Source organism: Gambusia affinis, linkage group LG01, assembly GCF_019740435.1.
Source record: "Gambusia affinis linkage group LG01, SWU_Gaff_1.0, whole genome shotgun sequence".
In the NCBI taxonomy this organism is placed as follows: domain Eukaryota; kingdom Metazoa; phylum Chordata; class Actinopteri; order Cyprinodontiformes; family Poeciliidae; genus Gambusia; species Gambusia affinis.
This window is the reverse complement of record NC_057868.1, coordinates 24,110,030-24,134,035: the sequence shown is the minus strand read 5'-3', so window position 1 is coordinate 24,134,035 and position 24,006 is coordinate 24,110,030. Positions and strand designations below refer to the sequence as shown.

Sequence of the window (24,006 nt, the reverse complement as noted above, 5' to 3'; positions counted from 1 at the left end):
ACCTGTACACAAAGCTGGTGACTTCGTGTGAGGGTCCATCCAAGGAGACACAATTAAACACAGAAGCATCTGTTGTACCTTCACAGGACAAAATGCAGAAAAATAACTCAAAAGCAGAAGCAATATTTGGGAGAAATTACAATGGAGGAAAGAGGAAAATGTGAACAAAAAAAGCCCCACAAATTTCCTTATGATGTAGTTTCTTTAATTAAAACTGCAGCACTTTAAAGTGTTCATGGTATTCCACTTGGACATGCATGGAAAAGTATATATATTTATATAGTACAGATATGTACAATAAACATTTCTGAAATCATCCATCTGACAATGGGAGTGTGAAAAATAAACAGAAATATATGATGTGAAACTGTTACCATAGTTGCATTTTCTTTTCCATTTACCTGTCATTTTCATAACAATTCGAATATTAAAAAGGCCAAAGACTGAAAAAGCAAAATGTAAATTGACCATTTAAAAAAAAAATAAGTTAGACAAAGACAGCCAAGGGTGGTGACTTTTCTTTTTGAAAAAGGCTTAAGTTTCTTCTATAAAGAATACAAACCGATAAAAACAGGCTGTGTTAAATGAAATTAGTCTATATTCATCAGTACAATCAAAAGCAGTATGAGAAATGGTTGCAGAGTGTTTACAACACCACACAACAACAAAAGAACAGTAAAATGACAGAAAAGGTGCCCATCACACAAATGAAACGAAAATAAGAGCGCTATATTAGTTTAAATTTTCATTTTATATAAACAATCTATATGGGACTGCTGGCTAAATATAGCGCCAACAGGTAAAACAAAAAAAAAAATAAAAAATAAAAATGCCAGGGTCACCATTGGGACTGTAGGATGAGAGGTTCAGTTGGAGCACAAAGTTTTAAAGTTGGTGAGAAAATTCCCATTCACATCTACAGTACGACTTTTAAAAAACTGTCATGAACAAACTTCTGTTCTGAAAAACAAAAGAGCTGCACAAACGTGACCCGATGAAGAGAAATACTAAGCCACAATACTTTACTTTAGTGCATATTAAAGTATCATAATGATAGAGAGATATCTTGCTCTTCAAATATAGTATCTTGCAAATATATGGTCATAGTAGGCAAAAAGGAGAACAGAAGTGCACGAGAACAACAGCAAAAGCGTGTTCCTTCTGTGTTTATGGGGGAACATTTTTTTTTATCAATATTTAGTTGAGTATCTTGGATAGATTTTTAATTAAACCTTTTAGAAGTTTCTGTTCTTAAAGCTTTTACTAGAAAACATATTTTCTCTGTTTCTCCACCAGATGACAGACAAGTACAAGTAAAGTATTTCCCCAATTCTTCATGTTCAAAACAGTAAGTTGATGAAACAGTATAAGAAAACTGTTACGTATAGTTTTAGGAAGTTATTTGCGGATTTGCAGGTGATGTGAAATACTTTCTCCAAGGGTCTTTGTTTAGTAATACCAGATTTTTTTTTAGACATTTAAGAAGAAATATTAAAGGCACTAACGTGATCCTAAGGCAGAAAAACCCCGAAAATCTTCAGGGGTGTGTGTGACTGTGTCAAAATGCAAGAAACAAGTAGTGATTAGATTCTGTCACTGTTAACACAAACTAACAGTCAGACTACTTCCTGTCTCAGAACAAGTACCAGGTGGTCTTTGGAGACTCAGAGATTATGGCTTAGTTTAGGTTTGGTAAAGAGCACATCGACTTTAAAAAAAAGGGTTCATCACACTTCCAACGAGCAGCAAGGATGATCCGCCATCCTGAAAAGTGTGAAAAGAAAGGTTAAAGAAAGTCCTGGACCCACACAGAAATGTGGGCAGAGTAATTTTATATAAAATCAAAAAGAAAAAGGAAGGAAACCAACTTCCAACCCAGCTGAGCGGTCGGCCTGATTTTTAAGGAAACATGGCGGACAGCGGAAGATAAATTCCCTTCAGGTTAAATTGAAAATTTAGGGGGGAAAAAAACTTGTTTGCGATCAAAATCTAATCCTTTTTGGTTGTAGAGACTGATATGGGATGATATGCCAAATCAAATTGCTGCACATACTTTACACCCACTCGGGAAAAGTCACATGCAAACAACACAGCTAACAATGTGTCAAATCTGAAGCAACTACTCATGTTCTGCTGTACATAAGTATACAATCACACACAGTTAAAATATGTCTTAAACATAAAGAGGGGGTAAATGAGGAAACGTGTTTGGGTCCGTGATCAGATCATATCGATGCGGAATCGTAAGCAGGAAGCTGACCGTCAGAACCAGGAGAAGAGGGGAAAGTTATTGCGTCTTTTGAGCTGGAGATGAATGCGATACGCAGTGATGGGTGTGTGGGTTGTGAGCATGGTGATTAATGACCAGGGGCACGAGGCACTATTCCCAGCTGAAAACAGCATAAAGTCCTGAGTGCTGGATCTGATTTGATCAACGTTTATGCAACTCCTGTGAGTTTGAAACTGTGCACATAGGAAGTTCAAAATCATGGCAGATTACTCCACGCACGTTCTCGCAGCCTGGTGAGAGGAGATGAGCGGGCAGGCAAAGAGGAAGGGATATCGGAGTCCAGCCCCTGTAGTTTATGGCAAAGTTAACAGGAAGCTCTCCCAAAAGTCTCAGTCCGTTCCCAGAAGGATGTGGCTGCTGCTGCTGCTGAGCTCCAGGCCACAGCTTGATGGCTCCACAGGAGGATCAAAAGAGGAGACGTGGAAAGAGGGAGATGTGAAATTTGGACCTAAAGGCTGTGGATGGTGGGAGTCTTTTCTACCTCTGGGTGGCAAGCCAAGCCTGGGCCAGTGGTGGCGCTGCTCATCATCTGGCAGCAGACTGAGACTGTGCAGCCATGATAATGTGCGAGGGTCCACCCTCGACCCTCTGGTGCTGCTGACCCATTCCTGCTAGCACCGACATGGCCATGGCCTCGGCTGCGGCTCTCGTGCTCAGTCCGTTCTGAATCGCAGAGGGGCTGGGAGCCAAAGAGCTGTGCTGAATCACCGGAGCCGGGGACCCTGTAGGCTCAGAGGTTTCCTTTAGGCTCTCTTCTGCAGCTGCAGGGGGAAAGAAAGCAACACAGGACAAACGAAGCTTGAAAACCATAAGCACTAATTTATGACAAGATGGTGGATATTTGGTATTCGCAACAAAGCAAATATATGTCCGAGATTCTGTCAAAAATTCTGAATATTCATCTCTTTTAACCAGAATTTGTGCGCAGATTGAGGTTTTTCCAGAGGTTTTCCCTTTGAGTTATTAAAAATGTTTCATATCAATTATTTTATATTTTTCACTTTGCTATTAACAAAATTGTGGGGAAAAGAATTATACATTGCCTTTTGTGTCTTTTGCTATGCACATCTGTGTGCGTCTGTGTGGGTGGGACATGTCCATATTAAACAAAGATTTCCTTGGTTACCTTACTTTTGCTTATTTGGTAGCTGCTGCTTTTTCCATAAGCTAAATGTGACTGTGCAGTGAAGATAACTAAAAACGAGTAAACGAGTCTTTTAAAACAGCCAAGTCAGGTCGAAACGTTTTCCAAAAAGAGTAAAAATGAACCAAATGCAGACGAAGGGCCTGAATTTGGAAAGCGAAAATAGGTAGGTTTTGTTTTCCTTTTTTATAATTAAGTGTAGTTTGTAACAAATAGAATATATAGACGTATATGTGTGCACCTGTGTTGAGTCGTGTGAGTTGGGGCTTGTCAGATGCATTGTTTTCATGTGAATCGCCTTCGCGCGTCATACTTGTGTGGGTCAGAAACTGACCGCCAGGTGCGCGTTGCTGTTTATGTGCGCTAAGTCCGTTGTGCACATGTGGCTTATATTTGTGTTACTGCACATTGGGGGATGTGGCTGCGTGGGTCAAGTGCAGTGATGCTCTCTGATAATATCCTGAAAACATTCAAGGCCTCAAACACACGCGTCCTCTGTTTCTCTTTTGTTGTCGCTCTCAATAACACTTTAGTCTCACTCTTCAGTCTGTGCTGTCCTCTTCACTTTCAAAACCCACTGGTGAAAAGTCAAATGTTGGCCACGTCAGTTTTAAACACGTGCGACTAAAGTATCAGTCTAAAGACTGCCTAGTATTTAAATGTATTAATGCCACACATCTTCTGGGCTGTACCTAAGTAAGCAGTTTTCTTTTGCAGGGTGGTGACAGGGCAGTCCTTGTGGGCGAGCAGCAGCTGCTTCAAATGTGCCACTTCGTTTCGCAGCAGAGAAACCTCATTCTGAAATGAAATGGAACAAAAATAAAAAATATACCTCATTTGTAGGTTATATTGTATGAAAATAAAAGAATAAAATACCACCACTGGAATCCATCATTTGAAACAGCTAAGCATTCATATATGTTTTTTTTTGCTTAAAGGGGTTTTAAACAGATGTACCCGCTCCAAGATTTAAGTCTTGCAACTCTTAAACTTCTGTAAAGTACAAGCTTTCATTCCTCTTCCACCCACTCCAAGCCCACTCACCGACAGAGAGACGTTGAGAGAGCTGAGCTCCTCGGCCTTCTTCTCCAGAGAACTGACCCACAGTTTGCGCTTCTGTCTGCAGCGCGATGCCGCCGCCCTATTCCTCTCCAGGAAGCGTTGCCGTCGCTCATCTGGGTCATCGTCTGCCGTCCGCCGTCGACGCCCACCTGTAGGTTGTGCTGGAGATACCTGAGGGAGAAAGACGGCAAGAGGTCAAAAGGAAACAGACAGACAGGCGAGGGGAACGGAAGAAAGACAAGAAAGAAAAGGGAAGTTTGACTCACAGTTTCAGTATTTAAAACTAACACACATTCCAGTCATCTCAGTGCACGGTTGCAAGTTTTGATGACTTCAAAAGATTATTCAGCCTTCATCGATCAAGATTAATTTTATCTCGGGGTTTTTTTTGTTTTTTTTTTTGTTTTTGTTTTTTACTTTCAAGTCTGTGGAGGACAGAAGCAGGAGCCGACATAAACACCTGAGGTTGTGCAGGCGAAGGGGCGTCCGGATGCTGGACAAGCAGCTGGCTCTGCTCTGCCTTCTGAGGAACCATGGGGCTGCTGCCCATCACCATGGATCCCAAGTTCTGACCTGATGGGCTCTGCTGCGACAGCGCTGCTTTCAAGCGCTACAGGGGAAAAAGAAAAAAACAGTTAAAGAGAGATACCACTTGCAAGCACAGGAAGTTGCACTCACATACCAAGCTGACACTGTGGGCAAAGTGGCCCTACTGTTGTTAAAATGATCAAAAAATATAGAGGGCATAAAAACGCAGGCTTTGAGGCAGTAAAATTACTCCAGCAAGTCCATGTTAACTCTAGAACTTCCAGCCACACTAATTTTAAACGGCATTCACCAACAAGATAAAATCTTTACTGACAATAAAGTTAAAATCTACCCTAAAGCAACAGACATAATGCCCCTGATCAGAGTTCTCTGAGCAGATCATCGACTATCTGAGCTGAAAATGATAACAAGGCAAAGCAGAACACAGAATGTATTTATTTTATTACAGCCGAACATCAGTGGAAACAAATAAGATGGAAAAAAAAATCTAAGCCGAAATATACTAATGTGACTGTTACCATTTAATTCAGTGTCGCCATTTATTATAGTTTGAGTAACACTAGAGTCAAACTCCAGCTCAAACTTGTGAGGTTGAATCCCTGTGACTCTAATGAAACTTGAATCATTCAGAGCTTAGGTTAAAATCTGTCAAAAGTCACTTGTTTGCAAAAAGGTTCACCAATTAGCCTGGTATATATTTGTGTGCTGTGATGTCATTTACCCACATCCACACAAAGCAAAAAAGAATCCCTGGAAAGTCATTTTAAGGCTTTTTTCAAAAATAACTCAACATAATAATTCACATCCAGTTACCGTTTCAGATAGTTTGAACCAACTTGTTGTTCCCACTGATGTAAAAGGTGAGCTGTGTGATGCAAGTTTATTTATAGGGGGAATAGCATCAATTCTCTGAGGAGTGGATATAAAAAGGTTTGTTTTCTGCAGCACACTCATGTGACATGCTGATCTATCTAATCGGGGTTGGTTCTTGAGGCATTGCATGTCTCTGGGAAAAGTTTCAGATGTTGCACTGTTATCCCCTATTGTCCTGTTGGCAAAGAAGTCTGGCCAATAAGGTACCAAACCTATTAGTCACTACATATACATTAAATCCTACAAAAATAACTTTCTGGATACAAATAAAACAGCCAACGTTTTTATGGAAACTATTGCTCTTCAAATGAGTCAAAATGCCATAAGAAAGCAGCAGGCTTCACTTTTTCAGCACGTACTGTGGCGATACATGTAAGAGTTAAATAACAAGCTTACTGCAGTATAAAGTCATATGATGTACAAAGTAAGGCAGAGCAGACCAAGTCTGGAGGGTAAGGATGCAGACAGAGATAAAGAGATAGAAATAGAGAGCTAATTTAGTGCTGACCATCTTGGCCTCTGAGTGGATGCTGTAGCCAGAGGGGGAGTTGGAGCCGCTGCTGCTGCCTCCCAGAGGAGGACCAGGGATTCCAGGAATGTTGGGTACCATACACATGGGTCGAGCCAGCTGGAGTCAGACATGATGCATAGATGCACATAAATTAAGACATAACAGATTTATTCCCTCCAACGATGACATTGTACATATGGCTGGTCTGTCTTACATTAATGACAGAGGGTATCTGGACAGGACCAGGGAGCACAGGCACAGCCTGACCAGTGGGAAGCATCATCATTGGATAATGGCTAGTTGGTGAACTATTAAGAGACAACAGGAGAAAAAAGGAGACGTTTGCATAAGTCATCCATTTAAGCATAGTTATGAACCCTTGTATCATATTGAGGAAGCTCTTAAAGGTCAAACATAACTAGACAAAATATAAAAGACAAATAAAAGCCTAAAAAAGCCGGCACTCTGGGTTTTTCAGTACATTTCTGAAGTACTTTAAAAATAGCATACACATGAGCAAATTGCAAAAGACTTGCAGTAAGAAAATGCCAATTCAGAAGTGGTTCTCTAAAATGTTTCCTGTCAGCGTTCAACACAGTTAATCTGTTAAATTAGACCCATTTAAAACCACAACTAACAAGGGCTTAAAAATTATTAACAAAAACAGTCAGACATGCATATTAGACAGAAAGTGAAATTAAAAACAGTAGATAATTTTTTTTTTAAAAAGAAGCTATTTTTAATTAATTTTATAAACTTAATTAAACATAGCAAAACTGACCAACACCCTATGGTTATTGCTGAGAATTAACACAAAAAAAAAGTAACCCAAAGGAATTTGCAGACTTTACTCTTTACTTTAAATAAGGCAAAGACACAAAACCCTTGTTAAGTTTTGGATCCACAATGACTTACTCAACCTCTCAGACTAAAAAATAAAAAATAAAAATCAGACTACTTTCTTGATTAGTAAAATATTACATGGTTAGTTCATTATTAAACATGTAGAAATATTTTCTACTTTATATTTTTGTTATTTTAGTTTCTTAATTATATGTTTTTGTTGCGGGTCCAACATTTGTTTATCTGGGTAGGAAACACCGACAGTCTGGTTAAGGTAGGGATTTACATTTTCTAGGGAATACACAAAAATACTATAGCTTTAGTAGTAATAAGAAGCTAAAAACAACTCTGACTCTGGGATTTAATGTAAAACTCCCAGACTTTTCCATATTAAGTGTCCCAAAGTTCTCAGTTCCTACGTAGTATTTTATAAAATGTAAAATACTACATAATTAAAATATTTATAAAATAATGAACTAACAACGACTAACAAAGGAGGGAACAAGGCAGGAAGAAATAATACAAGAAAAGAAGGGAGGTTGGAAACAATAAAAGGAAGGATAGGAAGCAGGGTGGAAGGAAGGCAACAACATTTAGACAAAGGAGGGAATAAAGTCTGGAAATATAAATGCATTTCCAGATTTTTTTCCATGCTTATCAGAATAAACGTAAATCAAAAGTGCCTTAATTCATTTCCAGACTTCTCTAGAGTATGTAGACGGTCTAATCAACTCTGGTTAGAGGCCAGAAGGAAACCCATCAGGAGAGAAAAGCATCTCCTGATTTGTTGTAAGCTACCAGTTTAAAACCCTTCCAGTTCTCTGACTTTGCATTCTGCTGGTTGAGAAGTGTAACTTCTGCCACTTTTAGCTTTTGTCTAACATCTTCCAGCTCCAATTTGCTGCTAATTGCAACTGCAGACTTGACCCTTCTTAACAGACTATTTCCACTAATCTAGACTACGTCTTTCAACATGCTTAAGAAATGAGAAGCTACTCATTGCATCAGTTTGGGTTATATAGCTTGATGCCAGCTAATAGATAATTGGGTATCCAACAGAAGGCTCATACTCATTTGCTTAGTTAAATCCTGGTAGCAGTGTGGTGTAACAACCACCAGTTAAAATTAGCATTAGCAAGTCGAAGTTGGATATCAACAAATTATCATTGGTATATTTTCAGTGAGATGCAGACGGCTGAAGATTACTCACCCCAAGGTGCGATTTGAAGGCGGAGCCTGTGTGATGACAGAGGTGGGTGATGGCATGGTGGGGTGAAGGGCATCAAAGCCCATGTGTAGTGGAAGAGAACCTGGGCGGACAATAGTTGGAGTGGGAGCTGAACTCCTAGGTGGTGTGTCCTAAGAGAGAAATAACTCAATATATTAAAAATAAGACTGCTTTACTAATTTTTTTTACAGAATTTTACAGAAAATGGAATCAATACATTTAGAACTAAATGTTGTAGAGCCAAAGCGGCAGTGATAAATTAGTTGGTTTTTTTTTATCCTCCACACCTTTCCTCTAACCACTGGCTCCTGGTTGCTGTCCGACTTCCCAGATATCGACTCAGGGCTGCCTGGCGGTGAGGAGTCGACTTCCACAGGTGACTCCCGTTTCACCTTCACATCTGATGGCGTCTGCAGGCTCATGTCTAAAGCCACAGAGTTGGCTGCAGGAAGCTGTGAAGTGACAAAGGAAAAAAAAATAAAAATAAAGCATAAAACAGGGAAGTTGGCATTTATTATACAAATCTGCTTGTCATGGTTAGGTTCATGAAACTCCGTGTTCAGTGCAATGAACAACAAGTGCATCTGCTGAGAACTATACTTGCAAACTTCTGCAATAACTGAAATTCTAATGATGCAGAAAAAAAAACACCAACTGTGCAACACAGGAATTTGAAACTGTAGTTTTTTGATTAAATCAGCAACTGAGTTAGAAAGAGGGAAGTAAAGATCAGGGTTTTTTTTTAGTACACTGGAGTATGTAGGAAATTTCCCCAGTCTGAACATAACAATACACACAGAGATAAATATTAACGCAACAGATGACAGTCCCATGTTGATTTCTTACAGAGTTCTTCGCCTTCTTCTCTTCGTCATCTTGTTCGAATGAGCTGGCGAGTTCGTTAAACAGACCGACTTCCTCGCAGTTCTTAAGAAAACGAGTGGGGGTAGGTGTTTGATCTGGGAAAAATCAACGACAACAAAGGAAATGACTATTAAAACAATATCATACTTGGTTAACGCTTAGCAGCTACGATAAAGACATTTTTGAGTTTGTTTTTTTTTCCAATAATTATGCAAAAATCTTGCATCACTACTCATTTCTTTATTTTCTTTTTTTTTTAAGTGATGTGTGCATAATTTCCAGTTCAGTACTTCAAAATCATGCAAAAATCTTTTAACCAGCTTTATTATAATCTGTGGCTCAAATGCAAAAAAAAAACATCATCAAACAACCTATTATTTTAGATAAAACACCTTAAGCTGTATCACTACATGACTTCATTAGATCTTATTTTCTTATTTTAATTTAACTGGCAAATAGACTGAATATATAAAGCACTATTCTAGTCGTACAACTTCTGCATTGCAAGACCACTTCTCTACCCACGGAGCCAAAAAAGTCTTTAGCTGACAAACATTTTATCTGTGAATCATTGGCAGGATTACACAATATAGAGGACAGTCAACATGCTCACCTGTGTCCTCTCAATCCCTTATTGTGTCCATGTATAAAAAAATCTAAATCACATTAAACTAATATTATAAATAAACATTATCACAATGAAAATAAGCAACAATATCTAGCTACAGTAAGAAAAACATAGTCTATTTTAATTAAAAGCAATTGCAAGTTAAAAACTAACATTGTAGACATTAAAGTGTGCAATATTTTTACTCAAAGGCATACCATGAGAATCTCATTCTGACCCATTCTTACATACAATGCACAGGTAGGCAAAATTCTCACCAAACTGATTAATTTTTTTGAATAACTTATAGATTGAGGTGAAGAAATAGGAGCAAACTGTATCTTTACTAGAGGCTACTTGTATTGAAAAAAAAAAATTGACAAAAACAACATGTATAGCTGATTCTTTGACAAGTGAAATGAAGACTAGGGCTGCATGACACCAGGAAAACATGTACATTATGACAAGCAATAAATAAGAAAATTCTTTAAGTTTACAGCATTATTGTCATCCTGATTTGGGTTTAATAAAATCATAGGCCCAGACAGTGAAAAGCATAGCATTTCTATGATTAGCTAATATATATTGCAAGCTAAGTATATATACAATAACAATAATAATAATAATAATAATAATAATAATAATCACACTGACATTACGATGCAGATAAATCTGTGACAGGTTGTGCATGCCTGTCGCAATAATTAATTCCTTGAGTTTAGGAGCTTTTTCATCTATATACAGGCTAGTGGAGATATTTGATCTAGCCTTAAAATTGAAGTCAGGATATGTTGTATTTATAATGAAGATGCTAAAACTGAACAATAAAACAAAAAACAATTCACTCCAGCCCTTTGGCCATTAATCTATTCTTCAATACAGTCTAAAACTCACAAAAATATTGCTCTAAAAATAAACTTGTCCCCTATTATAATTACATTTAATCACATTTTGAAAGGTAATCACAGCACTGATTTATCATGGGGGGGAAATGGCTCAATCGGTTTTTGTCTTGGCAAAAATCTTATTAGAACCTATTGCTATTACTGCAGTATGACTATTTCTTATGACATTTTACAAGACACGACAAGACAACATCAAATGACACAATGCTTGTTCACCTGTAATGGCTAGTTGTAATCAATAATCTAAAAAAAAAGGTCAGAAACCACATTAAGAATTAAAGAAAGACCTTCAGAAGGCATAACGTCCACTGCAAAAGATATAAAATAAAGTTCTGAGTTCAGGGAAACCCAATGTAAAAACTGAGGGAAGAGTAACGGCTTTATAACAATACTGCTTGCTATACAAAAAATGTACCTGCAATTATAACAGAGTCGGTCCTGGCTGGTCCAAACTTCAGTGTCATCTCATGCTTGTGTTTGTGAACAGCCAAGTGGTCCTCATTGGTAAACCTCTGAAGCAAGTGAACAAGAAGAAGGGGAAGAAACACGAGAATATTACATGAATAAGCCAGCAAATAATTGTAACTGATACCAAAGGAGGCAGCCCATATTACTGTAATCCAGACATCAAATTGCAAAAATCACACACAGATGTAGCACATCACATGCAGGCAATTGAGCAAAAATTATGAAGAAAAACCCACAAAGAACACCAAATCTGTGGTATAATGTTTCTTGCAAGTATAGGCTAATAATAGCTTGAAGACATGGGCTCACATAATGTTACATAGATAAAACTACCAGAAAAAGATAAAAGATCAGCGTGGATTAGAGCTGAAATTGCTCAAATGAATTTAATGGCATAAAAATGCAGGGAGTGAGCATTTAAGTGAACTCACTAATGTCACCAATGTTGGCGTGTAAGGCTTAAGGATAATGTAAACTATGACTGGCCCTTCAATACTGGATTACCTCCTATCAGGTATCACATTAGGAGATACAGGAGCGCCACTGCAGAACACAAATCAGACATGTAGACGAAGGGACGGCCGGCGTCCTCCGAGACACGGAACGTCTTCACTTGAGAAGTGGCAATATGATTCACTCTGAGACGTAGGAGGAATAATCTTGGCTCTCGCACCAGCCTATTCACTATTCACTGCAGCCTATTTTAGGGCACTGCGTTACAGTTGCGACTTCAGTGAAGGAGAGCGCAGTGGAAACACAGTCGAGTGTCAGGAGCCTTATTTTTAGCCCGACTAAAAAGCATCACCAATACATGTCTCATCTGTCTCAGTCTCCTGAACGAGACAAATAAATCTTGTGGGAGAAACTATCTCCAGGTATCTCCATGCCTAAGATAATGGAGGCTAGGATTACCTCCCTGGTGCAATAAATACTGGACACCAATTCAGGGAGGTATGTTGCTGTTGTTGTTGTTGTTGATGTTGTTGTTGTTGTGGTTAACTTGGTGAGAGGAAAACCTTGGCCAAAGCCAAAAGTCAATCGTCCTTGTTCTATTACGGGCAGGATTCAGATTTTCCTGGTAGACAACCGTTGCTTGTAAAGGGCAGCAGTAAAACAGCATTTGGGCAATAAGATCATGTACCGTAAAGGGTGTTATGTATCCAACGCACATAAAAATCACCACAGCGATTGGCCTAAAAGCTCATAAAATGTAAAATTTAGTTTTTAAAAACAAACAGCTTGCTGCAGGGCGTCTGGCTTGTGGAGACGCCCTGCATCCCCTCACAAAACGAGGGGATGTTGAAATATGTCCTGTTCAGCTGTTCATGATCTCAGCTTTTGATTCCAGAGATTATCACACCACGTCCAATAAAGGGTGGGTCTTCTGGGCTCTTCTGCTTTGAAATAGTTTTCTCCATCTCTGAGCAATTCTTGTCATTTGGCTGCCTCTACTTCTATTTCTTGGTGCGCCACAAGGCACTATTTACTGATCACATTTGTGTTACATCGCTGCTAGACTTTCAGATGATATTCAATTAGCCATTTCTTGTAAACACAGAGATGCCTCTAAGTTGCATAATGCCGCACCTGTTGTACATCTGACAGATTGTTGGCGGTGAAACCTCTTGGTCCATTAGACTTATTTGTTGTTAGTTTCTGGATGTTTCTGTCAAGTATCTGGTTATGTTTTACCCTCTAAAACTTTATTGTCTCTTACTCTAAACTGATAATTATCCAAGCTATTTTCCCTTCATGACTCTTCCAGTTTATTGTTACATGTACAAGAGCTACGTGGACAATCTGCAAGTGGATCCAAAAGCTTCTGGAAGGCTTTTGTTCCTGTAGGTTTGCACATATATCACAATTGTTAAGTCACTTGGTCTGGATTCCCAGTCACTGCTTCTTGCAATTAAAGATCTTAATTCTGACTTTTAGAGCCATTCAGGGACAAGCACCATAATTCATAATGAGTCTGTTTGTTTCTAGTGTCTGATTTCTTTTTTCAGCCAGACACTATATTGCTTTAATAATTAATTCAATAGGACACATCCCCATCCAATCACAAATGTTGGATCTTGTCCCATTGATAACATAAAAAAAAAAAAAAAATCAGTGTCACAGATTTGACAAATCTGCTATTGGCGTACAGTCAAAGTTTCACCACAAGTATAATTTAAAATTTCTGGACTTTTTTTTTCCATAAATATTGTTGTTATATTTTCAAAGGGATATTTGAACTATGGGGTCAGGTTTTCAATGTGTTCATCCTCCAAAAACCATTAAAATAAAACAAATGGTGTTCAAAGATGGAGGAAAAAAAACTAAACAAGAAAAACATATTCAAGAAAAAGAAAAATAATTTTAAAATATTTTCCTCAAATCACACACAGCCCTAATTAAAGGGTTCCAGCCTTATCTAAGGAAGCCTGTTAGCTTTATCTCAAAAAGAGCAGTTTATTTCCTGCACAACCTCAGTGAGCTTGACGTTAGAGACAGACTCGTGGCTGGACAAATCCTCCTTTGGGATTTTCAGGTACAGAGCAAATTTCACAGCAATAATGACAAACTGTCCAGATGCAAAGCAGACCAAAACTACACAATGCCCTCCATGTTTCATGGTTGTCGTATGTTTTTACAGAAATATCTTGTTAGTTCTATGTCCAATGTAAGCAGACAAAGTAACTAAAAACATTTGTGTGTCATTTTGCCCTCTAATAGTTGAATATTAAATGCTAAGCCTTATATGAATGATCAAACAGTGAGCGGTTGTGGAAGTTTGAAACATTGGGAATATGGCAAGCAGGACCAGAAAAGAGCTTCTTGATCTAATATAATCAAAACCGCAAAAATTGTGTCTATGAGCAAGACTAAAAGAGAAAATGCCACAATGTCCTGGTGCTAGCTGTGCTACAGAGCCACGTCTATAAAGCAGAGTAGCACCACAACCCCAGCGCAATCATCTTCAAGACCAACTCTGTTGTTTGAGCGAGACTAAACGGCGTAATGGCGCTCTTGCATCTGAAACACTGAAGGACGGCATGAACTAACCCTATATGCTTTAATGTTAAAAGCATATTCCACCCGTCTGAGTTCCCCGATAAGGATACGTTTCCTCCTGCAACTTCATATCAGCTGCGTCCATCTAGAGGCAGAGAAACGTCCAGCGGCAAGTAGGTGTAAAAAGGAAACGGGACAAAAATGATCAGTTCAGCTCACAGCTGATCATTAAGTGTCATCCTGTCTGCTGTTTAGATAGCAACACTTTAAAACAAGCTATTGTCTAAATGACTTCCACATTTTAGCCTAATAAACACAATAAACACATTTTCAAACTCCAATTGGTTGGATTTTTCTCATTTTCATAAGAACCTTATGAATTCAAAAAAGGTTTATGCGGTATCAAAAAGATTATTTTTTTTAGTATCAAGTTTGACAGGTGACCTTTCTATATAGTAGAACTGAACCAAAGCATGATTAATCTGGGTTTAATTTTACGTTTGGATAGCTTGTTTTCCTTATGAGAGGAACTGATTATTATTCCATGATAAGAAATATTTAGGGGTAACAAAAAAAGACATGTAAGGGGTCGCTTATTTTGATTAGTCCAAACAGAAATTTCATGTTTCACGTTAAAAGACTAATTCATAGTAGGACCAAACGTGTTGAGGCATTCCTGAATATAACAGCACCAAAATTAACAAAAAGTTGCCAAATAAAACAAAATATGAGACATACCTCTACGCCTACACTCAACAAATTCCAAAAGATGAGTGATATAGTGGATTAGATATTAACTTGATATAAATCACTTGAATGCTGGCCGAAACTTTGCAACCACAAACCAACAATGGGCTTTGTTTTGACACATGGCCTGAAAAGTTACAAAAAGAAAATGTTTTTGAAGCTAGATCTGCTTACATTCCACAGGGAGAGGTGATGAGGTGACATTGTAAATGTGTCACAGTGTTTGACACCACAACACAACCCCAGACATGTTTAGTTTGACACTCAAACGAAACTGCTGGCAGAGCCACATCTGCGGACCTGCACTGCCATCGACACGGCTTTGCCTTGAAAAGCTGCCATGCTCCTGTTTTAACTGTTTTTTTGTTTTTTTTTATTAATAATGCCACTAATTACATATGAACTGATTTACATTGATTACATCTGTCAGGGGAAAGAAATGTGTCCCTTAGAATCTATGACGCATGACAACAAAGACAAAAAAATGACTTATTTATTGTTTAGTTTGTATGACTTCTGTTCGAGCTGCATTCACATTTGCAACAGATAGCTATTAATCTAGAGAATGAAAAAGCCTGTACGAGTTAAATCTTTTAACAGCTGCATGTGCATTTTCTTCAGACACAAGAAGACTTAATTAAATACAGAGTCTGAGGATATCACACCCAAGAGAAAACAGCAACTAAATGATCAGACATGATGTTTCCTGTGTTTAACAGTTACAAGCTCGATGACAAAGTTTGTATAATTTCTTATTCCTTCTTCGATACGAAGCCAAAGCCGCAGCCGAACACCGTGTAAGCTGCATGTGAGTGTACTACTGGCCGTCAGCTGAGTCACTACCTCGGCTCAAAACTGTGTCTGCAGGCGCTCAGCAGTGACAGGTTGAAACAATAACCGTGCTGATTGCTCACTGGAGCTTTGAGTGAGTCACGGCTGAAGGAGACAGCGTTGTCCCACCAGAGCGTGCAAGGTAGAATGTTACTAACGTGTTGCTCATTAAACGTGTTACATAAATCACAGTTTGCTTATGTTGGCGCTTCAGGATAAACGCCAAAGTCCAATCAAAGGAAGCGTCTCTTCCCAAGCATCAATCTGTTCTAGCTTTAAATTATAAAACAAGTACAACATTGACAATTAAATATGGAAGAGCAGAAACGGGTAGAGAGATACAAATAAGAAAAGAGGTGGGGGAAAAAAAAAACAGGCTTACCTGTCCACAGCCGGGAGCGTTACACACAAAAGGTCTGTCGTCCCCCATTTTTGCAAATAGCTTGCAATGAAACTGTGAGAGAGGAGAAGAAGAGAACATTGCAGCAGGCTTTTATGGATCTCAGAGCTGGCAAATCCCGAAAACAACAAAACAGGGATGCTGCGGCTTGTAGACTTCAGTCTGAGCAGGAAGCCGAACGCTATTCAAAAATAACCCTGGCACGGAGGAAAACATGCACAGAGGCAGCGAGGAGAAGTTTCCCTGGTGATATTTCCTTCACACACAGGGGCTTCTGGCTGGCCAATGAGGAGCTGCTTACAGTCAGGAGCGACAGCCACCGTTTACACAAACACAGCTCCCTCTCCTGCTACCTTTTGCTCAAACTCGCCTAAGTTTACTTCCAAGCCCTTGTTCTCTCTTGACCACTCCCTCCGTTTACCTCTCCAGCACCGTGGAACCAGGATTCAGCATCTCCTGCTCCAACTGTCATAGGCTGTTAGTTTTTAAAAACTAACTTCTGAATTGACCGCAAAAGTGTATAAGCTTAAAGACAGTAGGAGCACTCTCATGGAATAAATTGTTACTGATTGTATTTGCGCTCTCATTCGTTTTTTTCTAAAAGACAATAATGGAAAAAAAATTCACACAGTAGATTCCTCTTTTTTTAATTTTACTTAACATTTTCAAGTAGCATGAGACTAGTATTAATTATTTGTTTAATATTGTTGTATAGAGGTGTGTAAAGTATGTAGTAAAAGCAAGAATGCTCCAATTACTTCTCATTTTCCTTGATTAGCAGGTCATGAATAATAAAAAAACAAAACTTTTTTTTTTCTCCCTATTGATTAAATACAGAAAACTCCCACATGTGTTGCTCTATAAAACAACACAAATCAGCTGCTGCAGGATGCAACTTTTATAGTATAATATGTTGTTTTGGTGCACTTTTTAATTATAATTGAAAGAAAAAGGCACAATATTGTTTAGGTTTTGCGCAAACTTATTTCAAGGTTGCACAACTGCTGCACGTTTTTACAATTTTGCAATACAATCAAAAATTAAAAGAAAATCCGAGCATTTATGAATTCAAATAAATAATTATGTACCTCTGATTCAACTTTATCTCGTTTCTAGGTTATATTGTTATTGAAATATAAAAGTGTATTTAGACATTTATTCTGGAAATCAACTCTGTGCAACCTTTGCTTTAGCATTATGAAAATATTAGTCAAGTATAACCAAGATCTTTACATTCCTGCTGCTGAAAAAAAAAATAAAAAATCAAACAAAAAAACCTTAACAAAATGCTTTAGCAATGCTGCTAATGTAAAATTTGTTCAGATTTAGTGATTGAATAAAATTTTATTTTTCCAAATGACATTATTTTAAAGCTAGAATTATTTCAAGGTCATTGTAAAGCACTATTTGTTGCTGTATGTCTTACTTTTCTGCTTTCTTGTGTATAAACTCATTTCAGGATAAACATTTTGAGGATATCCTACTATCACATCCTAAATCATTTGTAAACACTGCAAAAATTGGCACATAAATGGACGCTTGAATCCGCAGGAAACACCACAGCTTTCCACAGCGCTCAAAATAATCACTTCATCCTGCTCCTTCTGAGTAGATGCTCTTGTAAAGAGTTAAATATGCACAAGCTCCCGTTCGGTTTCTCCTCTTGTAATGCCAAGCTAAAACTGAGCGCGGCCGGCTGCTACTTCTATCAGCAACTCCACCCTGCACCGCCCTGCACAGCTGGACGAAACTCCTCATGAAGAAAAACTGGAAAAGTGGAAAAAAAAAAAACAACAACAACAAAAAAAAAAAAACACTCAAGATAAATCAAGAGAAATACTGGAGGGGAGAGAGCCGGCGGCGGACATGAATGTTTCAGCGTTCTCAGCTGGCACAAAGTGACGTCTGGATGCTATTATGCAATCCCGTCCCACTGACAAAGCAGCTGCCACCAATATATATCAAGTATGGTTTTATGTATTAAACCACAGACAGTCAGAATATGTACAAACCACATGTTTGTAATAGAGATGCAAATATCCCTGGTAAGTTTAAACTTAAATGATCTCGGCTAAGCCCGGCCTCTTCTCCGGGTTTCTGTTTTAATCCGACACCCAAACAGTTGAAAAGGGAAGAATATTGAATCAAATTTCATTCCTTTAATATCACTGAGGCACAAACCACATAAACTCTTGTTGTACCTAATATATGGGTTAAACGCACTGCCAAACGTTCTTGCATGGGACATATTATTCATTTCTTTGGCCAGGCATAAATGTCTGAAAGTTTTCCCAGTGTTGAAGTCAGTAAATTTTCCTCCTCCTTCCCCCCGCCATCTCTCGCTCTGCTGAGGACAGCTGCCCTTGAGCCAACACATGATTACTGAAGCCTTGTGCTGGAAGACGCGCGCCCAGCACGCAACGAGCCTTTTCTTCTCAAGAGGCAGAAATAATCTGCATTACATTTGCAAGCAACAGCTGTTCCTCTGTGGACAAAAAGACAGAAGAATCTGGTTTGTTGGAGGACGAACAGAGGCAACAGGTTGGTGAAGGGGACCTCGCGTACTGCCTCCAATTTACCGAGCCTATTTGTGCAGAGATCCGTCTGCAAACGAGATACTCCATCGAGCTCGTTATACCGAGGGTGTGGACTGAGTGGAGAACCAGACACATCTGGCGTCAGGAGTGGGAACAGATTTTTAGAGTTTACATCTTACTAAAGACATGCTAGACATTAACTTGGCTGGCTGGCACCGGCGCTAAAACGTGGGATTTGATTTTGTGGAAAGTTCTTCATAAATCGCAAATGACAAAAGCGGAAAATACCGTTTCGTGTGGGAGCTGCCTTGACCAAAATTTAAACCCGATTAAAGCACTTTTTCAGAGCAACGCTGCAATTCGGAATAAATTACTTGTTTTATTAAGTCAGAGCCCTAAAAACTGAAGCACTACATGTACCTCTGCATAATTCCTGCGCATATGACAATAAATGCTGCAGTAAATGCGCCTTTTCCTCGCTGAGGAAACTCTGGAAGTAGTCTAAGAGTGGAGACAATCAATCACTCTCCTAGTTACTGCAGTGCCGATGCACTTCGTCGATATTCATTACACTCCACCTGTTTTTGCCTCCTTTCATCCAAGGTGACATGGAAGCACTCGAAGGGCCCGGATTCCTCTCCTTCTCATTGAGCCGCTGCCATTACCCCCACTGTCCCCCACAAACCCCACACAACTTTGGGTTTTTCTCCAACTCAGCAGGTGTAGGGGAACAAGTCTCAGCTATAATCAGCCACAGCCAGGCAGTGTTTGACGCTGCCTGCTAGGAAACTGACTAAACAAACTGTATTAATAGCTCCTGCTGCAGCCATGACGCGGGACTCTGAAGCTTAAATTGCTCGAGGACAGGGGAGACCCCACCAGGCAAATAAGGAGGTAAAGAAAGACAGAAGGGAAAGCAGAAGTAAGTTGCAAAGTTTGGCAGAAGAATTTGTACCTGGCAAACGCATCGCAACCACAAACTTCGTCCGTTTTATTGAGTTTGAAGTTGCGTGTACTCTTATGCGCCTCACAAAAGTAGAATACAGTTGTGAAGTGGAAGGACAACCACACGTGGGTTTTTAACAAAAATCTGAAAAGTGTGGTGTGGCACCTGAACACAATTCAGTAAATGGAGTCCACCTGTGTGTAACTCAATTGAAATATAAACGTTTGGAGCAGTGTTAGGTTATAAAAGCAGTATCTCAAGCTGTGTGCATCTCAATCCATCATCAGCATGACACAGCAAACGTGACTGAAGAATGAAAAGCTCAAAATGTTTTAACTTTCAAACTTTGCACATTTCCAGAATGTATTCATGAGGTCTGACAGAGCCTGAGCTGTTTTGCATAGAAAAATGGGGGGAATCAGTTTATGTATGCAGAGCAGGAGGAGACGATCCTAAATCCTTGTAGTTGTAATTTCAGCTTAAGGCGGTTCCACAAACACCTGGACATATATGTACACCACACTTTTCAGATTTGTTTTTTCCCTGAAACATTTTACAAAACAATATAATTTCCTTCCATTTCACAATCATTTAGTGTTGTTCTATCACATAACACTCAAATTACAATGACGTCTGTGGCCTTAATGTGACAAAATTTGAAAAATTTAAAATGGGTAAAAATACTTTTACAAGGCATTTTAAGTACAGCAACATGGATTTGTATCAGATCACAGATGATACTAGAGATCTAGATTGTGGTTGGCTCAGTGCAGCAGCCAGTTATGTCAGCAATGGGAACAAGATTTAGTAAATGGAACAAATGTAACCTTAAACCCATATCTTCATGGATAAGAAAAATTTAAATCTATGCCAAGCCCTCAGGACAATGCAAAATAAAGGCATGGTAGTATTCTAAAACAGAATCTTAGAAGCAGCGCCAATTAAACTTTGCCGTTACTGATGTGCAATTTTACATCTAATGATAACATTTTAAAATTGTGCATTGCATTCATAAAAAAAAAAAAAAAAAAGTTTAACTTTCTGGTCTGTACTCGGATGTGGGTAGTGACTTGTTAAACTTACTTGAATAAGTTTAAAAAAAATACTTTTAGGACTAGTTTTCCTGCGATGTATTTTTTTTTACTTTTACTTGAGTTAAAACTTCTGGCTACTCTCTGTGAGTATATTCACTGAATGAAGAGGGGACACCTTTATAACCAGAAATGTTCCAGAGCCAGACACAAGCCTTCAGTTTAAATGCTAAAGTGATTGAGTTTGTACACAAGCTTTGCTGCTCAAATGATATGTATGCAGTGCTTGGCCTTTTATATACACTACTTACTATACATATTAGCTTCATCAATTTTATGAGGAAAAAAATTGCAAAAGTAATTTCTAAATAATAAATTAGATGTTCTGATCAGTTAATCAGTATTTGAGCTTCCTTTAAAAAAACACTTTTTTTAACATGGCTATATTTTATTTTTACTTAAAATATTGTTACTGTACTTTGATTGCAGTTTTCGGGTACTCTACCCACCTCTGCACTCTACATATTCTTGGACTTTCCTTCTATGTTGCACAAAACTTAAAATGCATGCTTTTTCTGAGAGCGACTCAATAGGTTTTGCGAAGTTTAAGAAAGTGCGGGATTTTTTTCCCCTCGGTCTAACAGCTCTAAGTGATGGAATGAGGTACAACTGTGCCAAAAACATGACCTACATTCCTAGCTGAGGTGTTGACATGCGTGGGGACACGGATCGTCGGGCGTCCGACAGTTCAGATTGCATTGCTGTGGATGTCACTGCATCCTGAGACGTTCAGTTCTTTTGAGGTTCCTCTTGCAGACGCAAATTGCTGTCAGAATTACAATTCACAGACAGTGCGATATTTTTATGCTGAAGTCCGGGCTTGCAAAAGTCGAAAAGGTCAAGCTGAATTCCAAAAGACCCACTCAAACTTCAGTTCCCTCTTCCAGACAGCGCTGACTCTTAAAAAAAGTTTCTCTTTTAGCCTCCATTACCTTCTTGGCTCACCGCTTTAGCCCTGCCTTTTCCCGTAACCAAACCGCCTATTCTGTACAGCAATTGGTCACCAGCCTGTCAGTCATAAGCATCTCATTCGCACATTGCATTTGGGGCCTGTCAATAACAGCGACGAGCCAAGTCTTATTGGTCCAAAGCTCCGTATCAACTTTTTTTGTGAGCTCGCAAAAAAAAGAAGCCTAATGGCTAGCTGCTGTGGCTAGCGTCGCCAGCAGGCCGAGCGCACATTGAAAATGAGTGATAACAACGATACTAACATTTTCAGTTCTGACAACAAACACACACCAACACAAACGTAACTACGCCAAAAGTTAAACTATGCATTTAAAAAGGCATTAAAGAGGATGAACCCCCCACCCCCGAGTAGCAGTTAGTTGGTTAGCGGAATGACACTTCAGTGCAAAGCAGCGAGACTGTTGGTCCGAATGAGACGCTGAAGCTGCGACTAACAGTTCTGACAGTTACATAAACATGAACACATGTCCACAACAAGCACCGAAATGAGTCAGAGCGAGAGAAAGTGTGTCACATGTAAGAGAAGTATACATAACTTTAATAAATTTAAAAGTTTGAAGTGTTTATAAACTCACCCTGGCGCCCCTCTCTCTCTCTGATTCCCCTCTCCTCTCCTCTCTCTTGGAATTTGACACTCCCCTCGACAGAAAGTTATCGCGAGAATTCATGCGAGTTGTAATAACGCATTCAGAAAACGTTGCCTGATTAGCTTGCTTTTATCCGACAAGAGACTTTCTACAGACATAGCAAAAATGTTAGTTGGCTAAAATACTCTTGTCATCTTTTTTTAATTTGCCTTTCTATTATTTCTGATATTCTTTAATCTTATGATACAATATTGATATTTTCCTCACACCTCGCTGTTCATGCAAACAAATATTAACTGTTTAGTTTGCATCGAGGAGTGTCTACTTTCACAATTCAAGTGTAAAATCCTAAGATCAAAGTCTTCGTTTGAATGTCTTATTTGAAAAAGAACAACCTGTAGGCCTAATTCAAAAACTCACCTCTCCTAAAAAAAAAATTAAATAAGGTAGTACTGTATAATAAACCGTGTACGTTCCCTAAATTAATATGTTCCTTCCAGGAAGTTCACCAGAACATACCATATACTGTCCCTGGAGGTTGCAGAGTACCTTAATATGGAACTCAACTTAAATTGAAGGTTTAGGGAGATTATGCATTTTCCAAGCACATAGTCCCATTTTATAGCACAATCAAGTATGTTACCTTCAGTCGTTATACTTTATATATCAACATAACTTGCAAGAAATTTGACTTCAAAATTTGACACCTTGAAGTTGACTTGTCTCTTTAAGAACCTCCTGCTTTTTCCAACACTTCGCCTTCAACACAATCATGTTTCTCCATGCTGCCTTTTACAACTGTTCTTTGGAGTGTTGGCCTGAGAAGTAGTTTGTGTGATAAACTCAGCAGTTCCACTAGGTGTTTGGTAATTGTTGCTGGCGCTAGTCTGGAGGAGCTGCGTGGGGGACCCGTACAGGACGGGTGCTCTGTAAGGCAAAGCTCGGCTGGAGATCGCTTTTGTTGGAGCAAAGGTTTACTCCTGAACGCCTAATATTGGGAGGGTCAAGTATTTCTCAAACATGAGAAATAAAGAATCAAAGCAACACCCCAGGCATGTTTTTGCCAAGGAGTCGAGATTAAACATGATATAAAAAAAATTAAATTTGACATAATATCTCTTCTTTAATGATTTTTTTTTCTGGAATTTACTTGACACTTTCAGGAATTTAATAGTTACTTTCCAGAAAACAGTATATAGCTTTAAAATAATTAGGAAGGTTGCGGGAAAAGGAAGCAATATTTGGAGATAAGATCAGGCTAATTAAAGTGGATGCTTCAACAGAAACACAATGCTAAATATAGATTATGTATTCCACAGTCAATGTTACTTCTACTACTCCAGTACTTATTAGATTGAGTATCCATTCAAAGTGTTTGTTGCCGTCATTGGAGATAGAAACAAAGCAAGAGCGACCCCTAGTGGATTGAGGATTGACCACGTTCAGTACAACTTTGGTTTTCAATAATCTTTTTGTCAGCTTTTTTCTGTAGATTCTTCCACCCCTTTTTGTATTTCACAAAATGACCTAAAACATGTCGAAATTGCTTATTGCTTT

The 24,006-nt window shown here is 38.8% G+C and overlaps 1 protein-coding gene across 2 annotated transcripts; it reads right to left on the bottom strand.

Moving 5' to 3' along the window:
- Nucleotides 1-183: 183 nt before the first annotated feature.
- Nucleotides 184-22,545, bottom strand: atf7a (activating transcription factor 7a). Of its 2 annotated transcripts, none has more exons than XM_044127807.1 (12): nucleotides 22,438-22,545; nucleotides 16,302-16,373; nucleotides 11,292-11,388; nucleotides 9,347-9,459; nucleotides 8,788-8,952; nucleotides 8,483-8,631; nucleotides 6,644-6,737; nucleotides 6,427-6,546; nucleotides 4,957-5,106; nucleotides 4,479-4,667; nucleotides 4,127-4,232; nucleotides 184-3,051 (listed from the first exon to the last, which is right to left on the bottom strand). In XM_044127807.1, exons 1-12 carry the CDS (start codon nucleotides 22,528-22,530, stop codon nucleotides 2,816-2,818), a joined length of 1,584 nt encoding a protein of 527 aa, XP_043983742.1. In that variant the 5' UTR covers nucleotides 22,531-22,545; the 3' UTR covers nucleotides 184-2,815. The 2 variants fall into 2 exon arrangements, with proteins under 2 accessions (XP_043983742.1, XP_043983749.1); XM_044127814.1 differs by lacking the exon at nucleotides 22,438-22,545 and adding an exon at nucleotides 21,525-21,544.
- Between the last annotated feature and the right edge of the window lie 1,461 nt (nucleotides 22,546-24,006).

What these genes read in the sequence shown, in the direction of transcription:
- atf7a (XM_044127807.1), bottom strand. Translation starts at nt 22,530, where the DNA reads ATGAATTCTCGCGATAACTTTCTGTCGAGGGGAGTGTCAAATTCCAAG. An exon ending in AGAGAGAGAGGGGCGCCAGG is followed by an intron (nt 16,374 to 22,437) that starts GTGAGTTTATAA and finishes CCTCTCTCACAG; the next exon opens with TTTCATTGCAAGCTATTTGC. An exon ending in CTCTCAACGTCTCTCTGTCG is followed by an intron (nt 4,233 to 4,478) that starts GTGAGTGGGCTT and finishes ATTTCATTTCAG; the next exon opens with AATGAGGTTTCTCTGCTGCG.